This window comes from Passer montanus, unplaced genomic scaffold (assembly GCF_014805655.1).
Source record: "Passer montanus isolate IOZ18808 unplaced genomic scaffold, ASM1480565v1 scaffold29, whole genome shotgun sequence".
Classification (NCBI taxonomy): domain Eukaryota; kingdom Metazoa; phylum Chordata; class Aves; order Passeriformes; family Passeridae; genus Passer; species Passer montanus.
The window spans coordinates 10,682,172-10,694,364 of NW_024367596.1; the positions used below are offsets into that span (position 1 = coordinate 10,682,172).

Consider the following 12,193-nt stretch of genomic DNA (forward strand, 5'->3'; position numbering starts at 1 on the left):
CCTATCTCCTGCACAAGAGGACCAGGAAAAGGTCACAGCAACTCTTAGTTTTGCTAGGTTAATGTTCTGTAACCAGTTCAGTACTGCATTGCTTCATTATTCAAATTCTGCTGACAGTCTAGCTGATGTTTTGATCAGCTGTTAATATTTAATTGTTAATCCCTGTTTGATTTAATACTGACACTGGTTTCATGACTGCAGGATTCACTGCTCATTAGCTCATTATCAGGTCACAATGCAGATCTGTTCTAGTTTAATTATATATTCATTAGCAAGAAACCTCCCAGAAAGTAAACAGGACTTATTTATTCTTTCAAAATCCCAACCAGTCCCTAAGGCTAAAGATGTATCAGGTGAGCTCAGTTATTAAGGTATTTCCTTAATACCTACCTGCATTCCATTCAGCAGCAGCTCACTAGGAATGACAATAGACTGATTTTCCCCTCCTGATGCCCATTGATGGCTTACCAAGGCTTTTTGCTCAATTGCAATTTCCAGCTGAGCTGAGGCCCAACATTTAATCCATCAATTCCAGCAGCTTTTTAGGTTTCTCCATATTTTCACTAGCATACAAGGGGCATTTTTCTATGTTTGGGCACCTGTGTCTTCATTTCCCAGAGCATAGGGAGAGTCAGGGATTTAGCTGAGAGCTGGGAGTAGCACTTTTCCTGACTGTGTGCCTGCCCCAGGGTGCTTCCTTGAACTGAGGCTCCCTGTTGTCCTCTCCCCTGACATCTCTGTGCACTCTGCCAGGGCTGGTTGCAGGTTATGGAAAACAGTAAAGTGTTTAGGTAAGATCTTTGCTAAGTTGATTCCGTGCCTTACAGATAACTATTGATTTCCCATTTTGATACAGGCAAGTGAGGGACATTAAAAAAATGACACCTGCAATGGCTGTCCTTTTCTGCCTGCAGCATCTCCTCCTCTCCCTGCCTCGATCAGCCTTGCTCATGAGGGCTTTTAACATCTCCAGCTGTAATCAGTGCTCACTCTTACTGTGACCTTGTGAACTAGACTATCTCCTACTGCAGCTGCATCAGTGTTTCCCAGGATATGGATTTCCTGCCTTTTCACAGACACTGCCATGTGATTTTGGTGTGAATTCAGTGGATCTGAACAATTCTTTCCAGTAGACAGGAGCAGCAGTGCAGAACTGTGTTTTCCTTACATGCTGTAACATCAGTGGGATATAATAAACACGATTGCCTTTGAGTGCTGTGTCTCTCTAACCCGCATCCAGGTTTTGCTCAGGAGGTGTTTTGCCAAGTGACCTGCTTTGACTCCTCTGAAAAGAATCACTGCACTCCTGCAAGGACACATAAAAGGTAGCAGCACAAATAGGACCAGCTCTTGGGCATGGGGGATTGATTTTGGAGGCTGCCTAGACCTTTGCTGGCAGCTAAAAAGCTCAGGCCCCACTGCACACCTGAAGCAATGCATCTTCAGCAGCTGAAGACTTTGTCTCAGCTTAGAGAGAGTTGACTTAGAGTAATTTCCTAAACTTTCCAGGAGAGAAAATAAAATTCCACCAAGAATGCAAGGTTTTCTCTCTCAGCTGGGGCTGAACCCCCACAGTTTGCTCTTCTGCATCTGTTAAATATTGTGGGCAAGTGATTAATGACTGAAATTCTCTGTCCAATCGTGCTTACGGCACAAGAACTATTTTCTCCCTGTAGCTGCTGGGTTCCTGCTGTAAAATGCCTTTGAGCAAGGAAGAAAAGAGCCAGAATTGTGCCATCTAGTGACCCAAAGAGAACGGGCACCTGTCCCCAGCCCTGTCCTCATCCTCCCTGCAAAGAAGTCTTCAGCCCATAATGCAGAATATTAGATGACAATTTAAAAAAATTAATGAGCATATAAATTATTTTCCCATCTTTCATGTCCAACCCTCCTGGCATTCCAAACTGATGTCCTGTTATGGCTCAGCTACCTCTGGTTTTGAGAGCCACTTTATGACTTTATTATTCAGCTCAATCTGCAGACGTGAACGTCTTAGCCATTTGCCTCAACACATTCCCTTTTTCTTGGTCACCAAGCAATTGGCTCCTCTGCACCATTCCCATTCCCCCCCACAAGTTTTGCTGATGACAATTTCCTCCAGAAACACATTTGCCTTCTAGTGTTCTGTTTTTTTTTTCTAGAGCTGTTTGCCATTTCTTCTCAAAGTCAGCAGGAAGTGTAAACCAGAGGATGAGTGGCAGCCAGAGAGTCACAGCAGGACAAGTGCTTTTCCAAGGTGAACCCTATTCCTAAGGTGATAAATTATAAGGAAATGGTTCTTCTTTCTTTGCAATTCTGGAAACCTCAGCCAAACAGCTTTAACTGCCCTCATTAAGAGCTGAGTACTTATAAAAATATCAATTACCCAGCAAAATCTCTACTTGTGTAAGAATGGGAACACAGGTCTGGAGAAACCTTGTCCGTTCTGCTGGAGAACACAGGAATGAGGTGGCAAGCTGGGAGAAGCAGCTTCCACATGAAATAATAGGTTGGTGGGGCCCCCAAAAATGCTTTTGTAGAAGAAAGAAACCCATCCTCTTCTCCATTCCCGTGATCAGGAAGCCAAGGACCAGGGCCCTGAGCCCTTCTCAGGGTACTTCCCTTCCTTACCCCAAGCCAGCAGCAATATTAGTTTATGTCCTCCCCACAGCAGCTCTGCATGGGCTCTGTTTTTGCAGATACCTCCTGGCTTTCAGCAGTATTTGGAAGCTCCTGTGGCTCCTGTCATGTTGCACAGGTACCACAGCACAGAGGTTCTCCCACGCTGGTGACTCCAGATGGAGCCTGGTTTTGTGACAGCCACTAGCTTACTTTGCTGTGAGCCACTTGTTGCAATTCTGATGGAAAAATTTGATTCCTTTTGTGCATAATTAAACCACCTCAAACAGGAAACTGAACGCACTTGAATGCACACAAGCAGCAGGGGAACAAACCCCTTCCCTGGAAAGTTTTGTGTGCTGAAAGTCTTGCTTGCCCTCTGTTGGTTGGGTGGCTGGGGAAGGATTTACCACCTTGGGAATCACTGGTCCTCGAGAAAGAGGGATGCAGAGGGATTGGAGGCATTGAAACCTGAGCAGTCCTTGCTTGTTGGCCTCTCCAGCCATCTGATTAGAAGGTGACATTCAGTGGAATTAAAGGCAGCAATTTATTTAGAGCCAAGCCATTAATAAGCAGGAGGCAGTAATGTTTTATGCAGCACATAATGCAGACAACCTGTGGAGTTCTCTGCCATGCAGGGGTCACTGAAGCTAACAGTGTGTAGGTGGGAATCAAGTGACAGCTGATTTAATGCCCACTAACAGGCTATGCAAGCTGCAGTGACAAACATAATCAAATCTCATGCTTCAGGGCATAAATTGAAGGGGTTGAATGGTGGAAGCAGTTATGTACATGAAAGATCTGATCCTGTGAGGTGCTGATTGCCTGCAATTCTTACTAAGTTCAGCCAGCAAAAGGACACTCAGAAGTTGCTCGATTTCTCCCCTGGCTGAGTCTGTACTCGCTAATTTTCCTTATTAATAAACCCAGTAATATTTTAGCCCGCTGGCACAAACATTCATTTGGCTACAAGTGACATTTATTTCCTTTCACACAAGTGTCAAACATTAAAGCTGCTTCTAAAATAAGATTTTAGGGAGATAATTTGCAGTGGTTTTGGCAAATTATTTTTTCTCAAAACATGTTCCAATTCTTTATCTAGCAAATGTACTTATATAGAATCATTATGAGAACACAATAACCTTTAGTGCATATATCTTCCTAGTTTCCTTCCTGAGCACAGGAACTGGTGTGCTACAGGTGGGGAGGTGCTCCATGAGGCAGGCTGTGGGCTCCCATGAATCTTTTGGGATTCTAATCCCAGATAGACCCAGCTGCCCAGATTGGGCTCGTGGCTCCATGGGAGCACAGAGCACGGGACCAGGGCTGGCATTGCCCTCTGCAGCAGCACAGGTCTGGCTGCACCCCAGCCCTTTGCACTGAGAGAGCAGAGGCAGAGAGGTCAGGCAGGCTGAATTCAGCCTTCAGTGACCTGCCCATGACAAAAAAAGGGGAATCTCTGCTTTCATCTGGAATCCAGCTAAGGGGAAAACTCAGCATCTTTCTTCAGTAATTTGAGAACTAGTTAGGCTAATATCTCCAAGGAATGACTTTGGTTGAGCTGATCCTGCTTGGGCACAAGGCAGTCTGGATAGCTTCTTAAAATATTTTTCCATCCTGTCTGCAGTGATCACCTCAAAAAAAAAAAAAAAGGTATTCTTTATCCTAATAGATTTCTGTAGTTAAGTACTAAATATCTAAGCCCCTAATTCATGTCTGTGGGGAACTTCCACGTGGGTCCTGGGCCATTCAAAGCCTTCTGGTCTGCAATTCTAGGGCAAGAGTAGCTGAGAACAGTCATCATGAAATTAAGAAAAGCTCAAATGAGCAAACTCACTTTTTTTAAGACTCTGTAACCAGCTCCTGCCACTGCTACTCCTACATAATTCCTGTCTCTTGTTTTCTCTTCCCTGGCCATAAATTTGCTGCCTTTTGCACTAGACAAATCTGATATGCTGTGCTAAATATTTTAAATGTGGCAAACGATCCTTCATCACAGAGTGGCATGATTGCATTGCAATGTATTAGAACAGCATGACTTTGCCAGAGGGTGTTTCTTGGCACAGTGCCGAGTGAAGGAGGCAGCCCAAGCTTGAGAAGTAACTACCAAGTCATTTATCAACATTTGGTCCTAAAATACATGGGGTTGCACCAGCTGAAGCAGCCTTAGAGAGATAAATCTAGAGGCTGAGCCAGAAACCCCAAATGCACACAGGCCTTTGAGGAAGCTTCTTGAAATCCAGAGTTATCAAAATGTCAAGCTGAACTCCTGTGACAGATTCAACACATACTTTTGGCATTTATTCTGTTGCATTTAGTCTCATCTTTCAGGTTCAGATGAAATGTGTGCTGCTTTTCAGTCTTGGCCAACCTGTGGAAAAGGCTGATTTGATCTCACACTCCTTTGGCACGATGGAAGATCTCTGATGAATCAAGCAGGATCACTGAAAGCCAACATGTGGTGTCTAGACCTTGTTTTCCTTCACAACATCCTCATAAGACGGAGGCAATTCGGTTCCCCCGAGGCTGAAGCATGGGGCAGGAGAAGAAGAAATCTCTGCAGTCATGCAGGGACTCAGGGATCCAGAGAATGGGCACGGAGGTGCTTCAGTAGCTGGGGAAAAAGCAAAGTCACAACTGTACAGCAGACAGGCGTGAAGGGCAAGTGTGGGAGTGAGAGGGGTGAGCCCAGGAGGAGCTGCCAAACCACTTGGAAACAAGAAAGGCACGGATGTAATTTTTGAAGGATGGCATCACAAAGTCTTTCACCACAAACTACAGATACAAGAAGTTGGGACAGAGGAATTTGGGTGGGTTTGGGCAGGTCCTCCCTGTGGAGACACTGTCTGTGACCACCCAGAAAGCAGGTAATATGTCCTCTGGGAAGGGCTTAGCCTAATGACAGGATTAGCTTTATTTTTCTTGGAGGGATGTTGTCTGGCTCAGCCTGCTGATGCTGCTGGCCATACTCCAGATCAGTTCTGGTTGCTACACACTCATTATAGCCCAGTCCTCAAAATCGGGGTGCTTCTGGGTGAATGAGGGTGGCTGCCACAGTGAACAGCACCCACCAGGACAATCTTTTGACAGACCAGGGTGTGTTAGCCAGTCAAGCTGTTCTGGGGTGTCTGAAGTTAGACCGGTACAGTTTTGTCTAAGTGAGAAATGAAGGACACAGGCTGGAAAGAGCTGCCTGAGCCCAGAGCCTGTGGCTGCCCCAATGTCTTGGATCACTGAGTGGTCGGCACTGAGGAGAAAGTCCCACACACCTCCAGTGTTTGCCTGGCCAAGCCCTAGCTAGGCACCTTTGGGACACATGGACACACAGGGACAGCACCAAGGTATGGCTCAGTGAAAAGTGGATGTGGCTTCAGCCCCCAGTCCATGGTCTGGACATGTCCCCAAGCTGCCAGAGCTGGGCACCCCCCTGTTCACCAGCAATACAGCCCCTGGCTGCATCCCAGCTCCCAAGCCCAACTGCTTTTTACTGGGTTATGGATGGGCCACAGGAAGGCCACCAGGGCCAGCAGGACCTTGCAGCAGGAACAGGACTAACCACAAAAGGCATCCGAGCTGCTGAGGGCAAAGACAGCCACGGTGCGTCGGGGCAGGCAGCTCCGCCGCTTCAGCCAGCACTGCAGGCAGCAGCAGATCCCGCAGGACAGGAGCACGGCCAGCAGAAACAGCACCAGGAACCTAAGGCAGAGGCAGCAGGAGAGGAACAGTACTGTCACCATCTGCGGGCAGCACCGACAGATGGCTGCATGTCTTCAAATTAACATATTCATTAACATCTTTTGCAAATAGCCGTTAAATGTTGCGGTTCCCCCACCAGCACGCTGGACATGATCAAAGTCCCCAGAAACCAATGTCTCACTCCTGAGTGCTCAGCAGCCAATGCTGGCTGGAAATTCAAACATTTCTCCCTGACACAATCTATCATTTTTTCCCAGCTCAGTTGTCAGCATACAGTGAGGAGGATATGGATAAATGATTTCCATTAGTTTGTAAAGACAGAACACAGGGACAGCCCAGGAGCAATGCTCTCTAGCTATCAGTCTCTCTTAATGCCTTTCTCTCCATATATCCATCAAAGAATATTATTTTCCAGTTTTTCCCCTTAAAACAGATCTGAAACTTACCACACATACCAGCTGCTAAAGTTTCCATCGCTCTGTCCAACACACCTAAAAAGGGAAGAATAAAAAGGACTTCCAGTCCAGCGTGAGGGGGCTGCTGTACCCACCCCAGCACATCTACCAACACAAACACTATCAGTAAGCAGAAGATTGAGAAGTTTTCTTCCATGAAGGGAGCCCATTAAAAATTTCTCTTTGTGGATGGGAGCAATGCAGACGATGCAAGAAGCAGAGTGCCACTTGTTTGCCTTTCAACACTGGCACCGGCCACCAGCATTTTTGCTGAAAACCTAAAGGGTTGCCAGCCTCTATTTCCTCTTTTGTAAAAAACAACCCACCCTAAATGGCCTTTTCCTGGAGGTCCTCATTCCTCTGCTGTGCTGGTGTGCCAGGCAGGAGCAGAGCACCCTGAAAGAGCCTGGGGTGGGGGCAGCCACGGGGGAGAGAATGAAGCCACACTCACCTCTCGCCCAGCTCACAGTCCGACCCAGAGTCTGCGGACTGAAAACACACATGTAAATCAGACAGGGCAGGTATGTTTTGTGTTTTACAATTTACCAGTATAATTACTGTTCTTAGAGTGGGAAGATTGAGAGGAAGAGCAAAAGGAGTGCTGATCCTGCAGGGTTGAAACCAGACCTCTCCTTTGGGATCTGCCTCTGTGGGGCTCTGCTTTGAGCCAGCCCAAATCGAATCCAGCAGAGAACCTCACCAAGAGCTCAATAAATTCAATAGCTTGCAGATGAAAGCTAGGCCAAGGAGAAAGCATTCCTTTTGATGTGAAGGAGGGAAAGCCAAGAGCAGGGAAACACCAGCTGGAGTCTGAGACCTGCTTGCTGCACTGGGCTTTGCTATTCAGAAATGCCTGCTGAAAATGCCCATAACCAAATTGTGTAACTTGTTCTGTGGTTCTTTTTTTTGGGGGGGAGCTAATTGTGAATGCAGTAGTAAATTGAAGCTGTTTTGACCAGAAGTGTGCTCTACCCAGCATTTTGAGATAGTAGTGGTGCATCATTCCCAGAGTCAGGTTTCAGGCATTGCAAATATGCGAACCTCAAACTTGTTTTTCAGGTATATTTTCTATTCTCAGCTTAAGCCAGTTTATTTTTGCAAGCCTTGTTGATCTTAGCCTCAGTTTAATATTATCTGTGCAAAAAAGTAACCAGAGCAGTCCATCAGTATAATTGAATCCAATTCAATAGATTCTTTAGGCTGACTGATGTTAGGTGTGTTATTACAGTTGCCCAATGTTGCTACAAAAAAATTCAAATCAGGTATAGAATTGTGATAACACTGGAAAGCAGAATGAACAAGATAGAGGAATTTAGATTTATTTCTCAGAAAAAAAACTATTAGAATGCAATTTGTAAATAATTACTTTGGATTTCCCTCTGCATATATTCAAAACACTTGGAGATTTTTGACTTTGAGTCAAACTGGAAGGCTCTGTTCTGAACTAGAAATTTATATCAAATATACATAACTGAAAAATCTCTTTTAAAATCTCTAATTAACAGGTTCTTTTTGTTATGCAAAGATCAAGCCACTGTAAACAGCAAGATATCCCCTCTCAGATCTCTATAATGTGTCTGATCCTGTGCACACATTGCCTTTCAGTCCCTAGTTTCACCAGAGGTCTTTGGGTATATTAAGTCTTTCATATAAAGCATTGTCTGTGAAATTTCATGAGTGGCTGAAATCCAAATGAGGAATACAGAAAAAGACAGAAGCTTCAACTCTTCCAGACGTGTCCTTTTAAAACTGAGCTAATTTGCCATGTCACACATGCACCCTGATGCAGAATATTTTAATTCCTTTGTGGTTTTTTGCATTTCAACTGATTATTAAATAACAGGTCAAAAGCAGATAGCTGATTACTGTGATTACGTGTATCCTGAGTATTCTTCATGGCTGAATGACAACCTCTGGCCTCTCTTTTATCATCCTTCAAACCAGCTCAGCAGAGCCACCTTAGCGTAGTTAAACTGCAGCAAAGTGCATCTGCTCTGAGGCAGGAATCTGTCACAGCAGCCAAACACCCACCCATGCTGCTGAAGCCCCAAGCTCTTCCATTTCAGTAGCCACAGACAGAATAAAGGACAAAGGCAGTAGTGTTTTCTCTGCATTAATTGGAATTTTTGTGAGCATTAAATCTTCCCCAAATTCATTAGGTCCTCAAAAAAAATCCTTCACAAAATAATAATAATAAAAAAGACAGCCGAATACTAAATTCTATAAAAGTTGGAACCTTCCCCCTGCCCACAAAAATCCCTAAAATCAGCCTGGTCCCAGTGAAGGATTTGGTTACCTGGAAGAAGGTTAGACACAGCACTCCAGTTCCTGCTGTGATCCATGAAGATAAACACAAAGCTCCAGGTCTCTGCATCATTAGTGTGAGAAACATTGGAAGAGCTTTGTTTGCAGCAGTGTTTTACCCTCTGTGACTTGGTGCTTTTAAAACTTCTCTGCACATCGTGCCTGCAGCCAGAGAACACGTTACCCAATGGCTTCCTGTGCCTCAGAAATTACCGCTAGCCAGGGAGAGAATTTGAGTTTTCAGGGACACAAACAGCTACCAGAAGTTAAAGGAACACTGGTTTAAGGTCAGCACCTTGCAGTTGTTTCGGCATTTTCCTAGCTGTTCACAAATTCCTGCTGCTGAGGCTTAGTTCCATATTAACCCACGGCTGCATTTAACAGGACCTGCTACAAACAGAGTCACTGGTGTCTGTGCAGAGGGGCCACACTTTCCTGGCATGCTGCCTTCAGATGGAATATTGGCTTTACAGAAAAAGCAGAGGTAGCTCTAACCATGTCCTGTGCACTGTGCCTGCCACCTCAAACCTGCACCAAGGATGAAGGAAACCCTTCCCAGCCTGAGACACCCACCACCAGCACCACTACTGCTGTTATGCAGCTATCAGGGTTTGCCAGGAAAATGCAGCTGAAAAAAACCCCATACATCTCCAATGCTTCTTACAAGGGACACAAAATTTCACTGCACGTTGAATTCCTATAGAGCCATCCAGGTGATGTGGTTAAACAGGGGTAGAAGATGGTTTGCACCATAGCTCTGATCCCCTTGGAAGGGACAATCCCAGTTTGTTCAGCATTCAGTAATAGGTTGTCACTGAAGTTTACAGCCCGTGGCTGAAATGCACCATTAACTGTGGTTCTTCCAGATTTTAACACAAAGGGTGTTGCCATGAATATGTTTAGCTGTCACTCCAGAGTTAAGCATTATGTTAGGATGCCATTACTTCTGTAATGATTGACAAAGCCAAGCTGCTCTTGAGATGTACCTCTGTGGTTTTGCTTCAGCTGAAAGGTCAAGAAGTCTAACCAGCTGTGATACACATGCTCAACACGGGTTTGTTATTTAGCATTCAAGTTTTGCATAAACCCAGGCCAAGCCCTGGTGTTCTCTAATGTTTACTTTCAGCTCAGCACTAATGAAAGGCGAGCCCCTGAAATGATGCTCGCTGAGAAAGCATCTCTCATGATGGTGCTAAGTGCATGTGCTACACAAAATAAATGGTCTGAACATGCTGTCCTGCTTCAGACCAATCCTTTTCAGTGCTGCTCAACAGTAAATTGCCAAACCAATTTCTTAGCTGTTTTCTTAAAGAAAAAGCTCCTGCAGTATAAAAATGTGCACAGCCTTGCTGGGAACTGTGTGACTCTTACAATTTCAGGCTTCAATGAGGTCATCCATCATTGAACTAATTTCAGTTTTCTTCCTCTCACAATTACTTCCCTCATGTCAGCACCCAGGGTACTTTCAATTTAGAGCCGCCAAATGGATCAACCCCAGTATTTCAGGGGGCAGGTACCTCAATGAGCTCCTGGTACTGAAAAATAACACACGGCATCGGTTCTGGATCTATTTCCAGAAGAAAAGGGAAAGAATTGAATTCTATCACCCTTCAGCTCCTGGTCTTGAGGCAAACTCTGATGTTTTCTGCTGGTTGGACCCATACAGGGATTCCAAGGGATGATGGCAATTTGTGAAGCCTGTCGTGCACTCTCTATAATGATGTCAAGAGGAGAGAGGTTTGGCTTAAAGGGGGTCCATGAATAGCCCAGTCTTTTGCTTCAGGACTGACACCAATACTGAAAAGAATCACTGCTTCAGCAGGAAAACTCTCCCTATCCATGATCAGCTGAGCAGCTTGAATACATGAATATCATAAAGAGCCTCAGCACTTGCTCTAAGACAGTCAGGACTGGACACCAAAAACCCAGAGGGGTTTTGCACTGAAATTCACAGTGGGCTGGCACCCTCCTGCTGCTCCCTGCCTGCTGGGGCACTGCGGCCTACAGGTTTTGCAAAACTGAGACCCATCTTCTGGATAGCTCTGTGTCCGAGGGCTAGCTCCAGTCTGAGGGATTTCTCCAGGCTTTTTGTCACCCCCCCACGAGGAGACACATTTGCACACACACATGAAGATAACCTCTGCTCACTCCTCCTTTTACTGGGTGAAAAGTTTGGTATCTCTTTCCCCCTCAATTATATTCACCTCATTGGTGGACAAGGGAGGACTTGCTCCCTGATAGATGTTAACTCATGGCCATTAGATTAACATGCTGTTATTTCCTCATCACCTTATGTCGTTGCTAGGTGACAAATGCATCTCCCAGGCAGCCATGGGAGCTACCGAAACACACAGCAGTTTATGACTGTCCATCATGGCTTTCCTTAAAGTGCCTGCTCCTCCCAGTGGGAAGATGTACAGTTCTTGGATCACTCGAAGGGTGACTTCTAGGGTTGCCACAGAAACCACCTCCACTGGGGGCTGGCTCTTGCTGGGTTTCATGAAAGGTGTGAAATGGAATGCAAGATGGGGACACAGGAGGAATTTGGGAGGAGCTGATTTACCTTGTCAAGTCTGAGAGGGCCAGGGTTGCACAGGGGTCTGAATTTCAGTAAATGGGCTCCAAATTGTATTTGTGTGCACTAGAACTGATGGCCTATGTTTCATTGGGTGTCATACAATTAATTTCAGACATCCTTATAGATTAAGCCAAAATTTCAGGGAACACACTGAAGATTTCTGGATCTTGGTAAAAGTGGGAGGCAGTTTACTGGCAAACAGAAGCCCACATAAAACACCTTGCAGCCTGTAAGTACAGCTAGCAGCTTAAACTTGTTTCGAGCTCTTCCTAGGCTGCCTTCAGGGCATTTGGTGGTTGCTGGGGATGACTTTTGGGAAAGCAATCACCTTGCTAGGCTGATAAGCCTCCCAGAACAGTCCAGAATAAGACTATCAAAGACTCAGGAAGAGAAGGAGAGTGGCAGCAGGAGAAGCGGAACATGGAACAGAATGGAGAACACAGAGATGTGGAAGAGAGACAAGGAACATCAGGGCAGTCCTACTCTCTACATTTATGATAGATAGGTGTTAAGCACGTGCTCACTTTTTTATGCTGCTGTGTTTTCACATCACCATCACAAT

At 45.4% G+C, this 12,193-nt stretch overlaps 1 protein-coding gene across 2 annotated transcripts; it reads right to left on the minus strand.

The window, feature by feature from the left end:
• Positions 1-3,499: 3,499 nt before the first annotated feature.
• TMEM207 (transmembrane protein 207) lies at positions 3,500-9,222 on the minus strand. 2 transcript variants are annotated; one of them, XM_039713669.1, is made up of 5 exons: positions 9,046-9,222; positions 7,201-7,238; positions 6,750-6,785; positions 6,155-6,294; positions 3,500-5,212 (listed from the first exon to the last, which is right to left on the minus strand). In XM_039713669.1, the coding sequence occupies exons 1-5, from the start codon at positions 9,139-9,141 to the stop codon at positions 5,064-5,066; spliced, it is 459 nt and encodes a 152-aa protein (XP_039569603.1). In that variant the 5' UTR covers positions 9,142-9,222; the 3' UTR covers positions 3,500-5,063. The 2 variants fall into 2 exon arrangements, with proteins under 2 accessions (XP_039569603.1, XP_039569602.1); XM_039713668.1 differs by having other exon boundaries at positions 6,741-6,785.
• Between the last annotated feature and the right edge of the window lie 2,971 nt (positions 9,223-12,193).